Consider the following 25,111-nt stretch of genomic DNA (forward strand, 5'->3'; position numbering starts at 1 on the left):
ACTTTATTTTTATTTGAATTGGCCAAGGAAAATGTTCTGTACGAGGCAAACACTGCATCATGAAGTTTTTAAATTAAAAAATAAATAAATTCCATCCTACATAGATCTCCAGCTGCCACATACAAATAGCAGACATGTTATAAAATAAATAAGTTAAAATAAATAGTTGTGGGAATACTCTGATAGGTCCAGTGTAAATCACCTGTTTCCTCCCTCCCTTGGTTCTGAGCTCCTTCATCCAAACACTGTAAGACTATTACACAGTCCACTGGGGCCCTCATTGAAAGAGCACTTGATGCCCAAATCTCCAAGTTATGTTCCAATGGGAGCATTGGGTGTTCAGAGCCTAAAACATGGTTGAAAAGCAGAGGTCAGCAAGGTGGAAGCCCAGAAGCCCAGGCCTCTTACCACGCATGTCTTCTTACGTTTCACCTGGCGATGTGGAAGCAGGTAATTTCGAGAGGGAAGAGCAACAGGAGGCCACGGAGCAGCGGCAGGTGCACAGCAGGTACGTCCGAGACCAGTGATGTGGCCCAAGTCTTCTTTGTAGGCAGGAAATGGCAATTTCCAACCTGGTCTTAGACTAAATTTCACCATGGAGTCGCTGGTTTTGTTAAGTGGGTTGGATCAATCTAAGCTTCTGAATGAGAAAACCAGCCTCCTGGGGGCAGAGATGGGGCCACAGATGCCAAATATGCGAGGCACATCTCGCTAATCTGCTCCACAGGCAGGCATTACCAATTGATCACCGCACTCCTTGATCTCAGATTCTGGCTCCACACAGCACTCTAGACAGCCTGTGCCAAGCAATTACGTTTAGCCTTTGAGATGACAATTATTTACTAGCCTTGGTTCCTCCCAATGTTCTGAATATTCTGTATGAAGTAGACATAACACAGGCATTGGAGCCTGACCCCCATGTGGGTTAGGTGCCTTCAGACTAATCATTTAACTGCTTTAACACCGTGTGTATTAAATGGGGAAGGCCACCTAACTCAGAGTTGATAGAAAGATCAGGATAATGTGTGTAAAGTGCTCAGCATCACATCTGGCACATAGTAGGCATTTAACAAACGGTAACTATCATTGTCCTATTATCATTTTAAGGCTACTGATATTGATGATAGAATTAATGAAGACATTTCCGTTAAAAGAAGGACAGCGTAATATTATATATCAGGCTGAATCGTATGAAATTGATAATTGTTTTTGACCTACAAAAACAAGAAATTCCCCTTGTTCAATCTAATACATAATGGCGTATTTCATTTATATAATTTACTAATGTTGTCACATTCTTTCTTGCAAATATTGGCCCTGCAGACATATTGCTATCCCTCAAAACCGTCCTCAAGTCAGTTCCTAGAGTGAGGAAAGCAAGGAGTCTGTGTGCGGAAGTTGAGGACCTGGTATCTAGTTTCACTATCTGGCATCAAGTCACATAACCTCTTAAGGCCTTGGCTTCCCCGTCTGTAGTCTGGGAATAATTGTGCTTTCTTTAACAGGAATCTTGTGACTGTAAGAGGTAATGGATGGGAGAGCACTTTCAAAAGTTAAAATAATTATACCCAAGCAAGGTGTTACTAATTCCACTAGACTATGCCACTTCAGAAAATATTAGCATTCGAAATTTTAAATCATGTTTTTCTATAGAAAAATCACATGTAAAAGAATAGAGAATTCATGCAATCATGCCAAATGATTAACAAAACTGATCTTGATGAACCCTCAAGTGAATATTAGAACTACTAAGTAAATATATATAGCGCTTTGTCACTAAAAACCGTGCCTCATCAAGATGAAATAAATATGGTAACAGGAGCAGTGAGAACCATTTCGTTTACAAGTGCCTCAAACATCAAACTCTCACATTTATACCAGAAATTAGAACAACTCACAAGGAAGACTGGGGAATCGCCTGCTTCCTGCCTTGGAGGTCTTTCAGATGGGTTGGGAAAGTTTGATTTTGGTGCCATTTTGCTTAAACATAGGGATATAAACTTGATGACCTCCCAAAGTCACTTTCAGACCAATGGCTTGATCGATTCTGAGAAGGAGCAGTTCTCTTTCGCCTTTGAGGGAGGTTCCTCTCCCATGTCCTAAGCCAGGGCGACTAGTGAGTACTGGAGGGTGATGCACGTGGACCAGCTACTAGCAGAGGTGAATGTGGCTCAGTTCTGATCTGCAAGTTTCCTCCCCTTGTGCATGAACTTGGGCCAGCGCAGGGTACCTGGGGAGGGTCACCTTTAGTCGGCCTCGAAGGCACTGTTGGTAGCTCCCACGTATTCAGACTTCTTCTTGTGCCTGGTCCACATTTTCCGGAGGATGCTGGGGACGCCGCAGGAAGCACTTCCGGTCAGTGGTAGGGAGGCTTCTGCTCCCTGAGGGAGGGTGGGATACTCTTCAGCCATCTTCTTGAGGTGTCTGGATCTACAGAAAAGCCATGGGTGGGTGGGAAAGGCAGTCACTTCGCTGAGCTAGACTTTTGATTGTTGCCCTTGAGAACAGTAGCCAGAGCCCTTGCTCCTCCTCTGCTCACACATCCTGTGACCATGGTAGCGGGTCACTGTTGGGCCCCAAGTAAGAATGACACCCCATCCCCCTGCTCCAGGGGGGTCTTTGCATGGGAAGAGGGAAGGACGTGGCCCTGGGCACACTGGCTCATGGATGTCAAGTTCTGCTTTTGTTCCAAACTCTATTCCCCCCTAACCCCCCATTACCGCACCCCCCCCACCTCTACACAAACAATCTTGCTGGAAAGAGCAGATGTTACAAAGCATCAGCTCTTGAAAGCGCATGAGCCTTGGGGCTGAATCCTTCTCCCCACTTCTTCTGTGACCTCAGGCAAGTGATTTGACCTTGACCAGCCTCAGTTTCCACATGTGCAAAGTGGGGATAATTTCACCTAACTCTTTTTTTGAGAAGGAAAATAAGATAATAAAGCGTCTGACACATTGTTGACCTCAATAAATGTTCATTTTTTCTCCTCACTTGTTCCCCTTCAGTGAAAGAAAGGGCCTTCGTTTCGTTCTCAATAGCCAGGGTCCAGGAACAAATGGAAATGAGAACGTCGAAGCTTAGAGAGAAAGGGGTCATTTAGAAGAATCCTTTGCGATGCAGCTGTGTGGATGGACAGAGTGCCTCTTGAGGTGTGGTGGTTCATCTCTCCTGCTTACTGCAGCAGTCTGACAGCAGCCACTGCTGCTCAGAACAATTTGCTACTAGAACGTAACACAATCGAAACAATAGTTTTCTCTAACCAGATCCCAGTACATTGAGTGGCTTGGTTTTTGTCATTCATTCTAGATGGCTTTCTTTCATCTAAAAGGGCTTCACACTGGTCTATTCCTCCTTTAACTCCCTCAGCTTTCAAGATGTGCCCCCCTTGGGTTGATATTGTAGCGCATGGTCCCTCCTGTGTGAGCATCTAACACATGCCCAAACACCTGTCTTTCTGATTCCCAGATTGCAAAGTTCTTGGAAAATGATGCAAACGTTGGTGCTCAGCTCTTCACACAGTACCCCATCCTGTTCTCATAACAACCCTCCAGACGTTATGGTCGTCCCTATTTTTTGGTTTTGTTTTGTTTTTTAAGAAATGAGGACATGGAGGTCTGAATAACTTGCCTGAAGTCATAGCAAGTCAGCGGCAGTTCCAGGCACGCAGGCAGAGCTGAGTCAAGAGCCCACACCCTTCCCCATCCCTGAAGCCACTTTAATGCTCCCTCCAGTCTGGAGGGTCGTGGTGGGGGCGTAAATGTGCACGCTGAGTTGAGTTTAGGCCTCTTGCTTGCCATCTTCTCAGTGCCATGTTGAAGGCAGTGAGGGCGTTCCTGGGGGCTTATCACTCCTGTTACTCTAGCTGCTGGCTCTGGGTCAGAGTTAATAGTAGCACGCTGGTTACAAATTTGGTTTGAAACATTCATATCTTACGTACTTTTTACCTGGGCAGGGGCTCTTAACCTAATTCCTCAGGCATTTCTGACACCAGCGTGCCTTCAGGAGGCTCTGAATATGGCCTGTGATTACCTTTATCTAATTAACCAAACCCCTCCCAAATGACACTTCTCTAAGTCTAAAGAGTGGCGTTAATGAAGTGGAAACCATCAAAAACACTTCAGCTTAATCCTAGGGAAACAGTTGTTGAGGCGCTACAGAGACCCGGGATTATTGCCCTCATTAAGAGGTAATTTACAGCTGTCAGGGATTTTGTTTTAGCGTCTTGAGGGTCTGACAGCCGGGCCACCTGTTACTCTTCGGCTGCAGGAGCAGGACAGGAGTGGGTGGGGAGCCTGAAGGCAGCAGGGCTGGGGGCACAGCACTTACCCTCTGGTCAGAACAGCTCCGTTCTCCGAGCCCGGGGCTGCTGCCTCCAGGACGGTGGGGGCTTTCACCGAGATCCGGGCCACCGGAGGCATCTGGATTGTGAGAAGGGAGTGTGAGGGTGGCACCATGTCCCCAACTCCAGCGCTGGCTGGAGCCGTGAGAAAGGGCATCGGTGAAACTGAACCAGCATCAACCCAGTGGTCCTCACACCGCCACGGGCACTGGGCTCTCCCGGAGCACTTGGTAACGTGGTGCTGGGCCAACCCTAGCTTCTGATTCAGTAGAGCTCATGTGGGCCTGAGAATCTGCATTTCTAACAAGGTCCCAAGTACTGCTAGTTTTGGGACCCCACTTTGAGAACCACCGACCTAGAGAGACTTGAAAGCAAGCAACTCAATCTAACCTGAGGCATGTCTGTCCCCCTCGCATCCCCGTGGTCTGTGTCCATTTTGTTGTCAAATCCTACAGGTTCGTGCTCAGAAATATTGCCGAGGTCAGTGCCATCCTCTCCCTTTCCTCTGCTGCAGCCTCAGGGCCAGTCACCTGGGACAGGACCTCCTTGTTTCCCATGAAACCCGCCACAAACCCAGGCCCCTCCTGGATTCACAGGGTCTCACCACTGCAGGGCGGACCGAGATCAGCTCTGCACCCTGGGCCCCTCCTGGATTCACAGGGTCTCACCATTGCATGGCAGACCAAGGCCAGCTCTGCACCCTGCTCTTTAAGGCTTCTCAACACGGACTCCACCTTATGTGTGCAGCTCTGCCTTCTGTCTCCCCCATGTGTCCCAGCAGGGCCGGTCCTGCCTTTACGGATGCTCACACACAACTCTGCATCCTCACCCAGCTTTTCCTTCACTCTCTGGATCAAGCCTCATCTCTGCCTGCCCTTCAAGGCCATGTCCTCCAGGAAGCCTTCCCTCAGGCTGGTGCCCAAGTTGATTTCTCTGTGTCTCTCGTCCCCACAGCACTGAGTCCCTGTGTGACATGTTTTGGCATCCCACCAATTCTGTCCCTTTATGGTTCTCTACTTGTTTCTTATGCTTGTACAGTCTCCCCAGGAATGGCATGCGTGCGATGGGGTCTGGGACTTAACCCTTTGGTGGCCCTCCTCAGTTCTCCTTAAGGGAGGTGGTGAGTCCTCAAGAAACGTTTACTGAATTGAAAAATAACTGGTGGCCTAAGCAGGGCTAGGTCCAGAGTTTGTTCAGTCAATGGACTTCTGCTTTGCTGCGTCACCCCAAGCCCCAGGGAAGGCTTAAGATCACTACATTCCTGGAATTGCTGGAAAATTCCAGGTCGAGGACACCAGGATTAACCGCCCTTCTCTCCCGCGCTGGCCAAAGGTTGTGGGCAGAGTCACTGTGCCACCTTGTGGCCTCTCGGGAGCGGTCCCTCCCCATCATGCCAGCAGCCTGAAAACATGCTGTCCTCCAACCTGTTTACTCCAGCGCAAGTTAGCATCCAACCATATTTAGCTGTGTGAGCTCTGACTTGCTCTCTGCCCTGGGATAGGGGCCTCCGATGAGCTGCAGGACCCCAGCCTCACCGTCTCGGACCCAGAGGAAACAGTCAGTCATGCTGCCACTCTGTCCTCTGCACTACTGTCACCCTCTACTTTGTGACCACATCCCCATCACCAGCCTGTCCCATCCCACCTTGCTCTGGCCTCCCAGCTGTAGCTACCTCTCTGCCAAGGGCACTGAGTCCAGCTCAGGGGCTGGGAGTAAGTCATCCAAGGCAGTGAGCTGCCCTCTTCCCCTTAGGCTTGGGTTCAGCTGAGGACAGTGGTTCGAGTTGTCACAGCCTGACAACCTTCACTCTGTGGCAACAGCCCAGCCATCCTCGGTTTCCCCTGGGTACTAGGTTGGGACAGGGGGCTCCTGATTGTCCCATCACTGCCCTTTGGGTGGTTTTCCTAGCACAGGGGTGACCTAAATGAAATAATTGGATTAGATTTCCTGCCCAGACCAGCAGCAAAGCGTTCACATCTCTGTCCAGTTTCTTCCCTAAGGATGGGCGGATGGCTCAGTCTCTCCAGTCTGTTCTAGTTTTCACGACCCATGAATCTCGAGAGCTGATGCCCACAGAGCCCAGGATGCCCATGGCGATCTCACCTCCAGCCACCACTCTGCCCTTTCTGTGTCTACCCAGAGGGCACCCACATTCATGCCCAGGAGATGATGAAGGAGATATGAATTTTCTCAGGGTGATGCTGAGCTAGACCCAGACATGCGTTGCCTGGTCCCCCTTCAGGGAAGGACAAGCCACCCAACTAGGGGAGGGCAGGCAGCAGGGGGCTCTTGGCTCCTTCTATCCCTGGCTGAAGAGGGCCACCTCACCCAAGGTCACACCCTCCTGGGCAGCCTGCATGCTGTGACAGAACAAGGAGAAAATAGAAAGGCTTGGTCCAATCGGGTCCAACTTGGGCAACCCGGATGGACAACACGTGCCCCAGAGGGAAGGGGGAGGTAGTTCGGTGGTTCCCTCTGAGATGATGCTGTTTGGTTTTTCCACACTGCTCGAGACCCTTGCATCTCTTTATCCCTGTAGCTGCCCCTGGGAACTGGTCAGGCACCTCCACCTGGCAGGGGGCTGCCACAGAAACTGCTTTCTTCCCCCTGTGTGAGATGTCCACCAGGTAATACCTTCTCTTTGCCTATGAGCTGAATTTCTGGCAAGAAAGAGAGTGGCAGCCCGTGGCGCGCTGCCAGCAGACAGGCTTCAGGAACAAAGAGCCCTCAGCCACACTTTTCTCATAACCCCAGGCCTGGAACAGAGGACACCTAGTCTCTCTTCACGGTACAGACAGGGCATGAAGTTTAAAGCCCAGCAGAGATACAGCTAACCAGGCTGAGTTTACTTACCAGAGCTTTGCCATACGCTCGATTCCCACACAGATTTGCTGATTTGGGTTCAGAAATCCCCACTGCAAAGTTGAACGGAGGGGACATTACTCAGTGGTACTCTGTGTTCTACCTCCCCCCGGTTCTGCATCAATTATCCCGTTAGCTAATCAACCACCAGCCAGGAATATTCTAACGGCCTTTTTACCGAGCAGCAAATTCCCGCACTAGGGTCAGGCAATGGGACAACTGTCAGGCCGTGGGTCACCTGCACCCCTGGCCCTCTTGGCAGGGAGGGTGCTAGAACTAAGGTCTAATAAGATCACGTGTGTGGGGGTGTGCAGTATGGGGTCTGCCTGCCGTAGGGACTCAGAGAACGTGCCTTTAGCTCCTCCTTCCTTCCTAAGGCACCAGATCACAGGAGGTTATCAGGTATGAGGACTTTACAGCTGTGATCAATCATGCAACCTGCTGCTCCCGGACACACCTCTGTGAAGATGAGCCAGAAGTCCTGCCTGCTGTGGGGAGTAAGCCTCATGTGGGAGGACTGCAGGTTATCAGAGTCCTGAGACATTGGCATGAGATGTACGTGAGATCTTCCCTTCTATGCCTTTATTTGAGGCCTGACCCACTTCTGGGAATCCAGGTGTTGAGCTGAGGTAGCTGGTGATGGGCAGTGGGGTGTGTGTGGCAGGGAAGCTGGCCTTCAGTCGAGTCCTTCCTGGGCCAGATGTTCCCAGAGGAGCCCCATCCTATCAGACTACAGCGTAGAGAAATATCACCCCCCACCCCCAAACCAAGGAAAACATCTCAATGCCAATCAGATGAAGTTATAGCCTACCAAGATCAGATCACAGTGATGACAGTAGCTCATAGTTTTGAGCATTTACCTTGTTAGGTGCTGTGCTTAGTGTAAGACACATAAACATCTCATTTAATCCTCACCACACCCCTCACAGGTAGACATCATAATAGATGAGGGAACAGGCGTTAGAGATTCATAGCAATTACAAAGAAGCCAGGTGAGGATGATCTAGAGGATGGCAAGCTGACCTCTTTGGTGGTCTTGCAGGGCTTGGGAGACTTGACGGAGGGAGCCCCGTAACCCATGCTGGGAGAAATTTGCCAAGTGGAGAGACCCAGGGAGGGCAATCGCAGAGAGAACAGCGTCAGGGAAGGTCCAAAATAGAACAGAATATAATGAGTGGTCACAATTACACCACATCTCAGGGTTGTTCTGTGTATGGATTGGCAGGGACAGGAGTCCTACAGGAGGTGGCCCTAGAGAGGTGAGCAGAGGACTGGGTCCTGGAAGGCCTTAGGCATGGTCTGGAGGGTGGCTGGGGGTGGGGAGGACACAGTGTTTAAAGCAGAGGAATGGCAGAGGCAGATTCTGCTTTAAGAGGACCCTCTGGTAGCCTTGTGGAGGGAGAGGGACTAGTAGCTGAGGACCAGGGTTGGCTGCTACACACAAGGGAAGAGGGGACTCTGACCCCTGTCGCCTGAGGTTGGTACCAAGGAGAGATGAGACATATGCAGGAGCTGACAGTCAGTGGTGAGTGTGCGGAGTGGGGGTGGGGAGGACAGGGGTTGTTGGGGTAAACATCCCAGCAGTTGCTGGGAAGATGGATAGTGGCCCCGACTGAGAAAACAAGAGGTTTGAAGATGGGAGATGAGTTCCGCTTGAACAAGTCGATTCTGAGATGTCCCAAGGTCATCTCAGTGGAGAGGTTCCACTGGCCCAGGAGGCGGGGTGTCCCCTTTTGTGGGCATTTGAAGTTCCCTGCTTAAGCCTTCAGGGTGAGGTGGTTTCTCAGCTGGGCCTTTGCCTCCCCACTATTTCCAAGCTTCCTCAGAGCGTATTTCCCCCATGTGAGAAGGCTACAGCACCCAGGAATCTTCTCCTACGGTTCAGAAAAGAAACAGGTCTCCAGATCTGAGATCCCTGGAGACACACATCCTTCTGATGGGAGGATGGAAGACTCATGCCCGAGGCCAGTGCTCAGCCTTTCCTGTGGGTCTGGCTTTGACTCAGGAACCCTCCCTCTCATCCCCTCTGGAATCTGTCAGATTGCGGAAGCTGAAGGAATTGAATCTATGCCCAGTTCAATCTTTTTTTTTCTTTTTTGTAAACCTCACTAGCACATTCCCCACATGGGCTGACTGTCACATGTTGGGCAGAGTTTCTCTATTTCATAACTTACTGTTCTCCCCTGGTCCAAGCTTCCATAAGCTACTTAGGGAGGAAAGTAGCCCCTAAAACTAGACAGTTGGGATGACATTATTCTCCGGAGGAAAGAGGCAATAAGCTAGCAAATTTAATCTCAGTTCTGCTGCTGACGAGCAGTGCACCTTGGGTAAGTCAAACAGTTTCCATGGTTTCGGTTTCCTCTTCTGTAGATCAGCAGGGGGTGCTTGCAGGGGATCAGGGGCCTCCACCTTCAGGGTGCATTAGAATCACCTGGGAGCAGGCTTGTTAAAACAGATTGCTGGGCTCTACCCCAGAATTTGATTACATAGGTCTTGGGTGGGACCAAAAATTTGCATTTCCAGCAAGTTCCCAGGCAGATGTGCTGCTCCAGGGATGCCGCTTTGAGAACCATCCATTAGATCGTCTCTAAATCCTTGCTAATTAGCATGTTGTCTTTGGACCAACATCATCAGCATCATCTGGAAGCTTATAAGAAACAAAATCTGGGGGCCCTACTCAGCCCTACTGAATTAGAATCTGCATAAAAACAAGATTCCCAGGTGATTCTTTTGCACATTAAAATCTGAGATACATGGCTCTAAATTTGTTTTATGATTTTAGAGAGAAGATATTCTTCTTCTTTCTACACACGTGCACCCACCCACCCACCTATATATAGACATAGGGAAAAAAATTATCTCCTCTTAATTTGCAAGGCAGATTGTAGTTTTCCTAATGCTTTCATTCTCCATAAAAATGTATATATGTAATCACTTAACTAGAGAATATAGCTTGTTTTATGGATTCTTATACGTAGGATTGTAAAGACAGGATGAGTACATTAGTGATCAAAGAAACCTTAGAGAGCCAGTCTAACATCTATGAGTGAGGAAAGAAAGAAGATGGATGGGTGAAGAGACACTCAATGGAGTCTAATTTCAGTTCTTGTAACATACAAAACTGTTGACAACCAACAGCTTTGAAAAGGACGTCCAAGACTTTTTGTGTATTTTTAGAGTTAAAAATATGAATGACTCTGGGCTGTGGGCATAACAGAAATAACCTAAACCAGGAATTAAAGGCAAAATACCATCACAGGCTTCAGCAGACTACACACAGATTCCTGTTTAACTGTGTGGGGTGGGGGACACTTTTTAAAATAGTGGCGAAGGTAAGACTAAAGTTTCCGACTTTCAAAACAAATTTGTCTCTAAAGTCTCTTTATAAATTGTTGAAATAGTTTAAGTCATTCAAATTTAAAATGGCGGGATTTTAAGATGGCAGTTGAGGAAGAGCCTGTATGATTAATTACGCGCACACACAGCCTGTAAAATAATGCAAGCTTCTTTTGCTTCATGAGTCATGTGTTCAGTGGTTTCCTCTCCCCCAGAATGTAATGTTTCCTCCTGAATCCCGCAGGACTGCCTGTGGAGCAAGGTGGTAGAGGAGAGCATCTCTGCTCACCATGCAGACCCACAACCGACTGTGTTAAGGTAGAAGGTGTTCTGTGATGCTGCGGGGGGGGGGGGGGGGTTCGAGCAGGTGCATTCGGAGCAGGACCAGCATGCACTGGGGGACGCGGCGGCCCCACGCACAGGTGCTCCGCTCACCTGGCGTGATGGAGGACGCCAGGGAGGACCACGACGTGGTTGGAGCAAACCCAAGCCAGTTCGCAGACACTGTGGCAGCTGCTCTAAGTGGGTCATTGCCCCCCAGGGAGGTTCCGGGGACCCAGGCCGCCGTGACGCACGTACCAGGCCTGGCGGGGGTCTTGGCGGGGTGCGAGCCCTGGAGCCGCGCGTTCTGGAAGCGGCCCGACCTGCGGCCCTCGCCGTCGCGGCGGTCGCTGCGGTGCGGCAGCAGCTCCAGCGGCCGGGGCGGGTAGAGGTCCGACTCGATCACCACCTGCGGGGAGGAGGAAGGACCGTCAGCTTGTTCCTCCGCTCGAAACTCAGCATCCACAGCCCAGGCCCAGCTTTGCGGATGGACCTTGTGCCGAGAAGGAGCCTTCCTTACTCCAGCCGCTGCTGGGAGCGGTGAGAAAACCTGGGGAGACTGGCCTGAAACGGTGAACTGTTGTGTTTAACTCCAGCAAGTCCTGTGGTACCATGTGCAGGAAAATGAGGCTCCTGGGGCTTCCTCACCAGCTGTCCCTTCACCACCCTTGGCCAGAAGTCTAGGCCAAGAGGCCCCAAATGGGGGCCAGTCACCCGCCCCAGAGCCAGGCATGGTTGGACAACAGGACAGGCTATTTGAAATTAGGATGGCCCTGGAAATTGGGGTCTCACAGTCTTTGAAGCTCAGTGGGCTCCCTTGTTCATGTAGACGATGGCTTTTTGGATGCTCCAGCAGAGGGGAGACCTAGGGATAAGACTCGGGGCCCAACTGATTCCCAGGTTTTGTAAAAAGAAAGAAGCTGCTGGCCAGAGGAGCAGGCAGGGTCCCCAGATACTCACATTTCCTCCACTTTGCAGAATGCCTGCGTCAGGTGGAGCTGCGAGATGAATTTCCACGACCTGTGGCTTGGTAAGTGGAAATTCTGGCAAGCCAGAACAGAGTGCTACATGCTGAGGCGTTTCCAGTAATGGTCCCCTGCTGAGCAGTTGTTTTGGGAAAGTATATTAAGAGGAATACCCCTTTGGTCGAGGCCCACCGAAATGGGCCTTTAAAATTATACTAAAAATACTTAAATCATTGAAATAATTTAAATGTAAAAATTTGAGACAATTTTATCTTAATATCAGAACTGCTAAGGGGATCTTAGCAGTTTGGGGTTCATATCGTGCATGTTTTGATGCAGTCACGACACTGGGGTCATTCACTCTGAATGTCTTCACTCCTTTGAAGCAGGTTAGAACCTCCAGCATTCCACTGCAGCTTCTCTGAGGTTTGTATTTACTCATTTTTTTTGCTCACTTGCTCCTTCCTTCCACAGACACCCTGCAAGGGCACCTCTGTGTCAGATCCATGCACTGGGTCTGTCTGTGAGTGAGGTGGACTCATCTCAGCCCTTATGGTCCTCAGCCTTTGATGAATTCCCCTCCGTTGTCCACACATAACAATTGTGGAGGAAGCTGAATTTTTCAATATTATACTAGGGTTATATTTCAGTTTAGTGGAGAAAAACTGGACCTTTAATAAATATTGTTGGAATGAATGTCAGGCCACTGGGGGAAATAGATCCACATCCACACTTCTCATACTAAAAAGGATACCAGACAGATGAAAGATACATGTTAAACAAAACAAAACACTACAATAGAATACGGCTCAATATAACATTTGTTACATATAAGAGGGAATTATCCCTATGTACATAAAACTCCTACAAATCAATTAAGAGGGAAAAAGACGATAGAAAAATGGGGGCAAAAACCAGCTGGCAATTGACAATAGACATGCAAATGGCCACTAACATGAAAGATGCTGAGCAACAATTAAATGCAAATTAAAACAAAATTGTTTTTTCTTCTACCAGATTGTCAATTATGAAGAAGATAAATCTCCATTCGGGGTCATGTGAACCTGAGTTCCAGCCCCAGGTTTGGTACTTCGAGGCTGTGTGGAAAGGGGTCATTCTCTTGACTGCCCTTGCTGTGTTGGGGCAGAGTCACTGCTGGGTGTTCGCAGAGATTTCAGGAACACAGCAGGCTCTCTTTCCTCGTGTCAGCTGTTTACCTGCAGCATCAGGGAGTGGTCATGTCTCCCACAGAGGAAGGGGAGCTGTCACTCTTTGCTTCAGTTTATCACAAATAGTCCTTTGCTTAGAAAATTAATATATCTGAAATTTGGTCTTATCTGGCTTTGGAAATTAACTCTTCTCAGGCCTGTTTTAGGACTCAGATTCATTCGTTCTTTGCCTTTGGGGAAAGCTGATGAAAATTCAGGCGCATTAGGGACTAGTTCCCTTTCTCCTCTGGCACTGCAGGGGGGCGGTTCCCCCAATAATTTAAAATAGGTTACCCCCCAGCATTATTGAGACATAATTGACACATATGATTGTATATGTTTAAGGGGTACAATGTGTTGATTTGATCCATTTATAAATTGCAAAATGATGAGAAGGTGGTGCTTCTGTTGGGTTTCCAGCAAGCCTTCAGCGCAGGCTGGGGCAGGACCACCCTGTACCACCTCACGGGGGGCTTCGAGGTGCATCGTGGGTGGTCTGGACTCCCCACCCTGCACAGACAGTCGCCGCAGCTCTCCCCTTTCCTTCTGTCCTCTTAGCACTGTGCTGTGCCACGTGTCACCCAGGATACTGGAATTTCCTGGATTAATGGCATTTTGGACACGTGTACCATTTAGCCTCAGGCGACCCCCCAGCCCCCCACCCCCCGCCAGAATGTGGACGTCCAGGTCTAACAGGAGAGACCTAAGCCTCATTACTGACATTCAGGTCTTTGGCTGTTGACCTCTCATCACAGGTATTTCGGATTTTATTTTCATGCTCTCAGCATTCGTCTAATAAGGAGCAAGGACCGGTGTGTTTTCTGACCCATTTTGTAGAGGGAGGAAGTAAGGCAGGATGTGAAAGCCTGAGGAGTCCAGGAGGAGGCCCAGCATTTCCTCCTCTGAAAAGGAAGCAAGTGTTGCCTTCCAAGAAAGGCCACCTCTTGCATTCTGCACTGTGAAGGGGAGAAGGGAGTGGGGAGGGGAGAGTAGAGGCAGTAGCTGCTCAGCCCCCGCTGGATGTAGGCTTCCTGGGGTGGGGATGAGGCTAGTTACTTCGCAGGTCATGACTTAAGGCCAAGTGCCTCAGCCGGGTATCTTCTCAGCCCTGAAGGATGCCAAAGCAGGAAAGGGAAGAGGAGAGGGCTGGGCTCGGAAGGTTTCCCTTTCTCAGCTGGCCTTGTGCTTGGTTCTCATTCCCCACAATTGCAGAGGCTCTGAGAGGGCTCAGGGCACTGCATTAGGCCCACTCCAGGGAACTGACCGCTGGATGCATGGCTGTGGCCTCCTGAAAGCCTCCCTACAGGCTGGTTCATTTTCTGGTCTGTAGGATACAGTCTGGGCTGGCTGCTGTTGCTGGTCTTAGAACAAACTAGTCTGAGAGCAGGCTCTTTAGCACCCTGCCTACAAGTGAGATTGGGGAAGCGGTGAAGGGGACAGGTGTTTAATGTTGGATTTTCCTTTCTGAGGTCAGCAAACTGCCTGCTGAAAGTAGGGGATGCACCTGTGCAACGGCTTCCCTATAATAAGTGGATGCCCCCCTGCTGGATTCAGGTGAGAGACCCAGGGGGCTGCTAGGGAGTCAAAAAGACAGGTGAGACCTAGGTGATGGAGGAGCATCCCTAGTAGAGTTCTAGCCCAACTCCTTAATTTTATACACAGGGAAACTGAGACCAAGGGAAGCCGTGTGTCTTCAAGGTCACAGAGCTATAAGGGGTGGAGCCTGGACAAGGACGATGGTTTCGTGACTTCTGAGGGAATGTCCTTGTGAGACCCACGCAAGCGCTGACATCCAGGTAAGAGTTTTCAAGTGCAATTGTTCGCTCAGCGCATTTTGAAAAATCAGGTTACCAGACAGCCCTCCTCCACAAAGTTGAAATCTGGGAAGAATGTGACATTTGCAGTCTCATTCCTCCACCTTTCCTGATGATGGCTTGTTAGGAAGGGGCTCCATTGTACTGGGAGGCCTAACCGACCCACACATTAGTGTAAATTTATTCCTTTAAGCTACTCTTACGATGTCTCGGCATCAGGATGTCAGTAAATTTGCCTAAGAATCAGAGGGGGTGGGGAGAAAAAGGCTAGTGAAACTGTCTAGAGAAGGAACCTGTGTGGCTGTAGAAGAAAATGTAACTTACAAGGGGTCCAGAGAGGGAGGAAACTGTGGCATTAAGGATGGTACAGAGAGGAAAGAGATACTTGTAAAGGAAGGAACGTGACATCCATATGGTAGCTCAAGGGATGAGAATAGGTGCAAGCAAGAATTTCAGGACAAAGTCGTGAATATTGGTACATTAGAGCAGTTGCAAAATGTGAATGATTTTCTCCCGAACGCAAAGGGAAGCCAAGAGCCAGTTGGATGAGGAAAGAGAAGATCAGAGGGAGTTTTTTCTTCTTTGGGACTCAGTTCCCCCATCTTAGGTGGACTGAGACCTTTCCTGTCTTTTCTAATTTGAATGTTCTGTACCGCTGGTCTGAGTTTTTACCAGCAAAGGATGAGTCAGGCTGTTAGGGGAAAACAAATTCAGAGGAGAGCTCAAAGGCCAGAGAGCGTTATTAAGTTGTCTCACCTGGAGGAAGATTGCATATTTGAAAACAAGACCCTAGCTTCTGTTTTTTCTTTTTTTCTTTTAAATCAAAAGCAATTTTTATGTGTATTCATATACTTGAGTCATTTCTTTCCCCTTGGAGTAAAAATATTTTAGAGAGGGAAAGTCATAAACCATAAACATAGCAGTCTTTCTCAAAAATTTCCATTCCCAGGAAAGCTGAGAGCTTGGTTCTAGAGAGCCTGGCTGAAGTCAATCGGATGTTCCAGGTGGCGGTGCCCTACGTTTTGGGGGCTTCGTGTATCGCATGCCCACGTGGCTTCACCTCCACCGTAGAGAGCTGTCTCCTTTGTTTGGGTTCAAAATCCCTTGAGACATTTCTTCCCTAGCACTGTATTTATCTACTAGACAGTATGATTTAGTTTCCATTTTTAAGCTTTTGTAATCACAGTTCTGTCCTTATAAAGCCAGTAGTTATTGGTATAAGTGGTGATTCAGACAGAAACACTGTTTAAGGTTAGAAATTCAAGGCAAGAACTTAGTTGAAAATGAAATATTCCTAATTCCCAAAGGATCTGCTCTGAGTGATGAATGACTTACTCCTTCAAATCCAGAGTACAGATCTTCCTCGACTTACAATGGCGTTACGTCCTCATGAATACCCCCCAAATATCATAAGTTGAAAAGTGCATTTTATACTAACCTACCCAACATCATAGCTTAGCTGAGCCCACCTTAAACGTGCTCAGAACACTTACATCAACCTGCGGTTCGGCAACATCATCTCACACACAGTGTATTTTATAATATGGTATTGAATATCTCATGTAAGTGATTGAATACTGAAAGTAAGAAATGGAATGGGTGTCTGAGTGCAGGATGGTTGTAAGTGTATCCTTGTTCACCCTCGTGATCATGTGGCTGGTGGGAGGCTGCGGTTTGCTGCTCTGCCCAGCATTACAGGAGAGTACTTTGTACCATTTATCGCTAGCCCAGGAAAAGATCAAAATTCAAAATTCCAAGTATGGTTTCTGAATGCATTTCGCTTTGGCACTGTCGTAAAGACAGAAATCATGACCGTCAAACCATCGTAAGTCAGGGACCACGCGTAATGCCAAACTCAAGTCTCAAACTTTAAATTACCGGCAAACAACCCCTCCCCTTTCCGTTTTTGGCGACACCCCCTGCTCCTTGAAAGCCAGCAGCATTTTCCTTCTAGACGGTGGGCCTAAGTGTTCAGGGATCATGCCCTCCAACAAAGAACCCATTAAAAGCCCTTTCTTTCTTAATGGATAGAATATTCTCAAAAGTCATTTTTAAAAAGGGCATACGACCGACAGAAAAATGAGCAAAAGACATGTCTTTTAACCCACAGGGAAAAAATGTCAAAATCTATGAAGAGATGAATGATGTTAATAATTAAAGAAATGCAAATTAAAACAACGAGATGTTTTCACCTATCAGATTGTCAAAGACAAACAACATTGATGCCATATAGTACTGGCTCAGATGTTCTGGTTAGTTACTTTAAAACACTTGCTAAGAATTTGGCAATGGCTATACAATTTTTTTCAATGTTCATATCCTTTGAGCATTTTCTTTTTTAAAATTGACATATAACATTATGTGAGTTTAAGATGTTGATTTAATGACCCAGCATTTTCATACTATGAATTTATCCTCAAAAACATTTGCATAAGAGCATAAAAAATATGTTCAAGAATATTTCTTGTGGCATTGTTGTAGTGGAAAAAATGGGGAATCCCCATTTATTGATGACTTGGTTAATTAATAATTAACCTAGAAAGCTTCAGATTTGGTTTGGGTAAAAAATTTTAGTACATTCATACCATGGCATACTATGCAGCCTCTAAAAAGGATGGAGAAGATCTATATTAATTGGCATGTAAAGATGTTCAAAATTTATTTAGTGAAAAAAGCAAATTGCAAAACAGCATGTTATGGAGCAATACAGTGTGATAATTATATATTGTTATATGAGAAATTTTTACTTAAAAAAATGCCAGTGCTTATTGAATGCTCAGTATGTGTCAGGCTCTGGACTAAGCACTTTACATGTATTAAATAATTTGCTCCTTCCAGTGGTTCTTGGGACATGCATTCTCATTATCCCCATCTTAATGCTAAGGAGGTCGAGTCCTAGAATGGTGGGGCAACTTGCACAAAGTCACATAGTTAGAAATGGATAGAACCGGGACTTAAAACTGGGAAATGGGTAGAAACCAGGCAGTTTGACTCTAGTTTGCATATCTAACCACTATGTTCTATAGCTTCTCAGGATTTTCTGATACCATAGTTTATATCTTTTTAGTGTTTGAAATTTTGTAATGGGCCTATACTGCTTTTGGAATTAAGAAAGTAATGTATATAAAATAACAATGACTAAAACCCAATCTCATTCTCAGGACACTTAAAAATATTTTTAAATGGAGAAAAGGAATTTTAAAATTGAGATACTTAGAAAATCAAAATGGTGTTCTACAAAAAAAAAAAAAAATGTGATAGAAAAAGAAACTCCAGTATAACCAAGAGGGAACAATTAGTAGTTAAAATAAAGCTTTTAAAGTACAAAGATGTATTGACAATTTTTATATAAAGAAATCTGTAAGTAAAATGAGAAATTCACAGGCTCTAAAGACAAGAATTAATTTTAAGGTAATGGATGAGCTTATTAAAGTAGCAAAAAATAATACAAAAAAATGAAAGCCAGTGTTGGTGAGGTTGGAGGTAAATGGAAAAGCATTATTGGAAGCCTGGCAGTTGTTCAGAATTCCTGGTAATATGTGACGAAACTGTAACCAGAAACCATCTTTTAACAATCACTGTTATATTCTCCACTCTAGCACAGCAGTAGGACTAAAAATGATGGATGGATGGATGGATGAAACTATTCTTATCTTTTACTTGTTAATTCTACTTTGAGGCCTATACACCACAGAATTAATCCAAAAGAATAGTATTTTGTGCAAATAATTCTGCTATTTATAATAGTGAAAAAATGGAACATTGCAAATGCCAACAGTAGGAGAACACGCAAGTGAGGGATGCGATACCCACATTGTGGACTCTAAGAAAAAAATGTGTGTATACAGTGAAAATTACTCTCTGTGGGGAAAATGACACAAGGGGATCCAGTTCAGGGCTGTTTGTTGTCTGGTGGACATTCGTCAGTTGCTTTGGTTAAGTGGAAGATGGAGAATGCAACAGCAACAACAAGGGCTACAGGAAACTTTCCTGGTCGTTAAGAGCGTGGATGGAGGGGGCTGGGGATGGGGGTGAGTGAAGAAGCTAGAGGTTGCTTTTTTAAATGAAAGTCAACAAAAGGGATCAAAACTGTAGTTTTCTTACATTCTTGGTTAAGAGATGTTGAGAGCTTTTGACTCTTCTTCTGGCTGGACTGGACACTGCAAAGAGAGAGAAAGGAATGGTTTTAGAGAATGCCTGTGAGGCTGATGTAGGTACAGTAGCAGTACTGAGAGGGTCTGAACCTGGAGTGGGACAGGGCCCTGAGCTGGGGGGATGGGAAAAAAGGCGGGTGCAGTTGCAGTTTTAGATGTTACCTGGTCCAGCGCACCAAAGCTCATCGCAGCGCTATTCCTAATAGCTGAAAGGTAGAGACAATCCAAATGTCCATTAACAAATGAATGGATAAACTAAATGTGTTATAGACATACAATGGAATATCATTCAGCCTTAAAAAAGAATGAAATTCTGAAACCTGCTCTAACATGGATGAACCTTGAAAACATTAAGCTATATGAAATAAGCCAGATACAGAGGGACAAGTATTGTATGAGTCTATTTATATGAGATACCTCAACTAGTCAAATTCATAGAGGCAGAAAGCAGAACAGAGGTTACCAGGGGCTGGAGGAAGGAGGGGATGCGGAGTTGTTATTTAATGGGTACAGAGTGTCAGTTTGGGAAGATGAAGAAATTCAGGGAACGGATAGTGGTGATGGTTGTACAACCATGTGAGTGTACTTAATGCCGCAGAACTGAACACCTAAAAGGGGGTTAAATGGTAAATTTTATGTTATGTATATTTTACCACAATAAATTTTAAAAAAACCTTAAAGAATCAATTAGCCATAAAAAAGTTACTTGGTTGGGAAAAGGTGTGCATTTGGTTGAAAGTGGAGACACCCAGGCATCTCTTTTGCACATTGATGCTAAAGTGATTTACTTGGAAGTGAAACCGCACCCTGCCACTGCCCTGCCTAGGATGGAAATGACTTCTTGTCAAGTCTCAGACAAGCGCAGGTGAGAGCTGTGTTGTTATTTTCTGCAGAGCTCCTGCAGCCACGAAGCCAGGCGAGCAGAGCGCTGGTTAAGAGCCGGGGCTCCCGACTCCTTTCGCTTGGGTGTGAATCCCAGCTTGACCACTTGCCGGCTGTGTGACTTGGGCGAATGACTGATCCTTGAGAAGCCTCACTTTCCTCATCTGGTGAAACTCGCACCTACCTCACCTGCGGCGAGGGAAACACGGGCTAATCTTTATCAAGCCCTTGGCCCAGCGCCTGGCAGAGTGAGTTCCCAGGAAGTAGTGGTGGTGGTTACAATTCTCCTCTTTCTCTGCAAGGTGAGGGCATTGAGGGCAGGTGGAAGGAATAGGTGATAACTTCTGGAGACTGTAGCCTCTGTCAGGAGGAGTTTTCTCCATTTCCTCCTGCCGTTCCCTGATTCTCCTCGCCAACCCCGCCCCACTGTTGTTTATCCCCGAGAGAATTATTCTGAATGCTGTTCACCCTAGAATTAAACCCACTGGTGAGCTTCAGGAAGTAACTTCTGGTATAACTTCTTGGTAAAACCACAGATTTTTATCTTTTATATTTACTGTGAATTGTGCCTATGAAACCTTTCCCTTAAAGGGCTCCCCTTCTCTCTAGGAAGTAAAAATGCACACTTGTCCTCAGGTTCAGACTTGGTCTGTATGTCCTGTGCCTTTAAAGTACTTAAGAAACACCATAACACTTGCTGTTGCCATATTTTTGTGAGATGTTAAGATGGCCCAGCTAAAAAAAATACATAGATTTCGGTTGAACCCAGTATATGTGTGTGTATGTGTATGTTGGAAACAGGGATATAATACAATGATGGTAATAGCTCACATTGAGCTTTACTAGGTGACAACTTATTTCCTTCTCTCATTCACTCCTCGCAGCAACTCTACGGGGTCAGGTCTCTTCGTTAACTCTATTTCTTAGGTAGATACTGAGGGTTAGGGTCACACAGTTGGTGGTGGAATAAGGCCTACACTCTTAAACACTAGGCTGCTGAACTTGTGCCCAGAAGATGTTTTGGTCATTGCACATTGAATACACACGGCTAAACAGGAGCATGTGGAAAAGGGCATGCCAGGGAGGACTATAACCCTTGTTAGAGAAAATCAAACCAACCTATCTTTCTGCAGGCAGGGAACGTGGGGTTGGAATGAAGAGTTCCAACCGATCTCCCTCATAAGCAGTGACTTAGGAAGACCTGGCCCCGGCTTCTCCCCTTGAGAGCCCTCTGCTTGATGCTCTGGAGGAGGCCAGATGAGGCAAAACAAGGTGTAGGAAGAGGCGAACTTCTTCCACTTACAGTCTAATATGAAACTGCAAATATTCCTTTTCTAGAGAACAGCTTTCTGAGCAGTGACACGTCCATGAATACTGATGACTCTTTGGTTTAATACCAAGAGGTGGCCATGAATAAAAATGGCAAGAAAGAAGCACAAGATTGAATATTTATCTTTGACTCAATGTATCCATTGCTCTAAATATGGAATAAACATAGGAATCACTTTGTAAGTGATGTTTTTAATGGTGCTTACTACCATGCCAGGTACTGTTCTAGATGCTTTATATATTTTGTCTGTATCTTGTTTTTCTCGCCATAATAACCTTGGGAGGTAAGTTCTAGTTCTTCCTTTTTTATGAGAGTGGAAACTCAGGCACAGAGAGCTTAGGTGCCTGCCCAAGGTCACACAGCGTACAAGTGGTGGTGGGTCTCTTGACTACTCTGCTAGGCAGATGGATTCAAAGGCCCTGTTTTGAATGATTTTCTTCAGGTGAAGTATGACATTGCTCCCAAGTTGTATAATAAGTTTTTAATTTAAAAGGGACATTCAGCTTTGATGTTTTTCTCCCTTAAAATTTTTTAAATGGAAAAAATTATAGAAAATAGACATTTTAACATTTTCATTTTTGCTTTCAATTTGTTTTCATCTCATACAAAAGAAATAACAAATGAGAGGGCAACTTTTGGTCCCCTTTCTACCTTCCCCTAATTCTACTTTCCTCCCTCTCCAGGGCTACTAATATCACTAACTTTGTGTCTTTCCAGCCTATGTTTTTTATGCTTTTCTTTAGATCTGTATCCATAAACAATACATAGTACTGTTTTGTATTTCCAAACTTAATAATTTTTAGCCTGCTTGCTTTTGTTTTTTCTTTTTCTCTCAACATTGTGCTTTTGAGAGCTGTGTCCACACACATAGATCTAGTTCATCCCTGTTGACTACTGTGGAGTATTCCAGAGTCCGATGATACCACATTTTACCCCTTCCCCTCTTCAGGGACATTTAGGTTGTCTTCAGTTTTGCCCTTGGAGACTCAGCGGCCCTGTGAGCCTGCAAGTGTAAGAGCATTTACAGGAGTGGAACTGCTGGGTCAGAGGGTCGGCTTTGACTTTTCAGGTACATTCCAGCCTCCAGAGAATGTCCCAACTTCAGCATGTGGGCAGACTCCCAGCTCTTTTTTCTCTCCCTCTATCTGGCAATAGATGTCTAAAGCTTAATTTATGTTCCTCTGACTGTCTTTTTGTGGCCGGGCTCAGTCTCTCCCTTCCCCCGAGCAGTGGCCCTGTCGACGGCTGACATGGGAAGAAGAAACGGGTTGTTTGAACAGGGGCTCACAGCACCAGCAGACATCCGGCCCTCTTCATTCAGTCTGACGATGAGACCAGGGGCTAAGCCGGGGTCCTGGGCTCTTGCAGCAAGACAGGCTGCAGGGAGAGCGCAGGGGCAGCAGGAGAGAGGGCCCAGCTCTGCAGGGGGCGAAGGAACTGTCCAGGGACACAGAGCCCTTCCCGGGACTTGACACCATTCACCTGGGGGCAGCAGGGCTTTTACAGAGTCACATGTGTTGGCGGTGCCAGTGCCAGGTTAAGTTTGGGAACGCGGCCCTGGGGTCTGTGCAGAGGCCAGCCTGGGTCAGGGCATTCTGGGACCACGTCACTGCACTTCAGGCCACTGGCAGCAGGATCCCTCCTCACATTTCGCTGCACCGTTAGAGATCATACTTTTGAGCCAGCTGCTTCTCATTTCAGAACCCACTTGCTCACCAGAGAAGAGAAAAGAATCTCGCCAGCCGCCCTGGGCATTTTGTTTTCATCTCTGTTTCCTAAAACAATGGCTTGGTGTCACTTTCGCTCGGCACACTGTGCTGCCAGTCTGGAATTAAGTGAAACAGGGAGCATGTAACTGCCCGCATTCCCCTCTTGATTAATTGTTTCTCAATGATTAATGTTCATCCGTGTGCCTCCTTTTCAGAAACAACCACAAACACCATCAAAACAGAGACCATCCGACCTCAGAGACCTGAGGGTAAACCGTAGTAAAACAGCACGTGACTGTCTTTACCCCCCCCCCCCCCCCCCCCCCCCGCTTAACCTGTCACATTAAGGAAACAATCAAGGGCAATTTTACTCACCCTTGGAAGGAATCACGGTGGTGAAAACTTCTATATTTTCATCACTGCAGCTGTAAATCTGATGCATCGTTTCAGCCTTCTCTCCCCCAAAGTGCCTGGGAACCGGAGGCCTGCCTCTGAAGCCCTAGTCGCGAGGTTTCCTAATCCAGTCTGGCTCGGGGATCATTGTGCTGGTCCACAAAAGACAGGCTGGTGCTGTGATCTCATCTCATTCCAGAGTCTTCACTGCAACATTTTCTAATCCCATCTGTCTTTTTTTTTTTTTTTTTCCTTTTATGAATCCTATTATTGCGAACCTTTGATTGAGCGTGGCGGCTTCAGTCCCCTCCCAGCCAGGATGTATTTAGCATTTTTATTTTGCCGTGTCTGCCGCAGTGAATTTGGAAGTCTGTTGTGAAGTGGTGGTGAAGTGAAATCGCCTACTCTGGTTAACGCCAAGCGTGGCTGGAGGATTTTACTGAGAAGGAAACGTGAATTTTGGTACCACCAATTCCCCTTTGCATTTCAGAAATGAAGAGTCTCCCCCCGCCCCCCGCCGCCCCCCCCCCCCCCGCCCCGCCCCGCTCCCTCCAGAAGAACTGGCTATTCAGTAATTTGTCATGTGTTAATTTGGCTTCCTTGAAAGTTTCTATTTTAAACAAAAGGACTGTTCTTCCAGAGCGTTCTCGTCTCTCATGCCAGTACACGACAAGGCTGACATTTCTAGAGAGCTGTGTGTTTAGCATCTCCTTGTAGAAGCCTGCAGGTGCTTGCAGGAATGGGTAACAAGCAGTGCCTGACACCAGCGGTGCCCAGCTACGGGGAGGTTATATTTTTATTATCCTACATGTCCTAATATATTGTATGTGATCCTGAGTGTCCTGCTGTCCTATATATAGCCTACGTATCTTATATTTTATCCTATGTATTCTATATACATACACAAAAATAAGGTGTGGTTGAAACATAGGTGTATTATGTCAAACCCATGGCCTTTCGTTACACCATTACAGATTTATTTCTTTATATGGATAATGATTATGATATAATATTTTAAAAATTTATTTTATTGAAGTACAGTTGATTTACAATGTTGTGTTAATTTCTGCTGTACAGCAAAGTGATTCAGTTATACACATACACAGACTTTTTCATACTGTTTTCCATTATGGTTTATCACAGGATATTGAATATAGTTCCCTGTGCTATACAGTAGGACCTTGCTGTTTTTCCTATATATAATAGTTTGCATCTGCTAATTCCAAATTCCCAATCCACTCCTCCCCCACTCTCCCTCCCCCTTGGCAACCACAAGTCTGTTCTCTATGTCTGTGAGTCTGTTTCTGTTTCGTAGACAGGTTCATCTGTGTCATGTTTTAGATTCCACATATAAGTGACATCATATGGTATTTGTCTCTCTCTTTCTGACTTCACTTTGTATGATAATCTCTAGGTCCATCTATGTTGCTGCAAATTGCATTATTTCATTTTTTTATAAATGAGTAGTATTCTGTTGTAGTCCATCCACATCTTCTTTATTCATTCATCTGTTGATGGACATTTGGGTTTTTTCCATGTCTTAGGTGTTATGAATAGTGCTGCTGTGAACATAGGGGTGCATGTATCTTTTTGAATTATAGTTTTCTCCAGGTGCATGCCCAGGAGAGGAGTTGCTGGATCATACGGCAACTCTCTAGTTTTTTGAGGAACCTCCATACTGTTTTCCATAGTGGCTGCACCCATTTACATTCCCACTAATGGTTTAGGAGGGTTTCCTTTTCTCCACACCCTCTCCAGCATTTGTTATTTGTAGAATTTTTAATGATGGCTATTCTAA

The 25,111-nt window shown here is 46.4% G+C and overlaps 1 protein-coding gene across 1 annotated transcript; it reads right to left on the minus strand.

The window, feature by feature from the left end:
* Positions 1 to 25: 25 nt before the first annotated feature.
* VXN (vexin) lies at positions 26 to 23,786 on the minus strand. Its single transcript, XM_057735782.1, has 6 exons — positions 23,296 to 23,786; positions 18,950 to 19,005; positions 11,117 to 11,267; positions 7,193 to 7,254; positions 4,327 to 4,418; positions 26 to 2,430 (listed from the first exon to the last, which is right to left on the minus strand). Exons 1-6 carry the CDS (start codon positions 23,360 to 23,362, stop codon positions 2,247 to 2,249), a joined length of 612 nt encoding a protein of 203 aa, XP_057591765.1. The 5' UTR covers positions 23,363 to 23,786; the 3' UTR covers positions 26 to 2,246.
* Positions 23,787 to 25,111: the final 1,325 nt, after the last annotated feature.

Source organism: Hippopotamus amphibius, chromosome 5, assembly GCF_030028045.1.
Source record: "Hippopotamus amphibius kiboko isolate mHipAmp2 chromosome 5, mHipAmp2.hap2, whole genome shotgun sequence".
NCBI classification, from domain to species: domain Eukaryota; kingdom Metazoa; phylum Chordata; class Mammalia; order Artiodactyla; family Hippopotamidae; genus Hippopotamus; species Hippopotamus amphibius.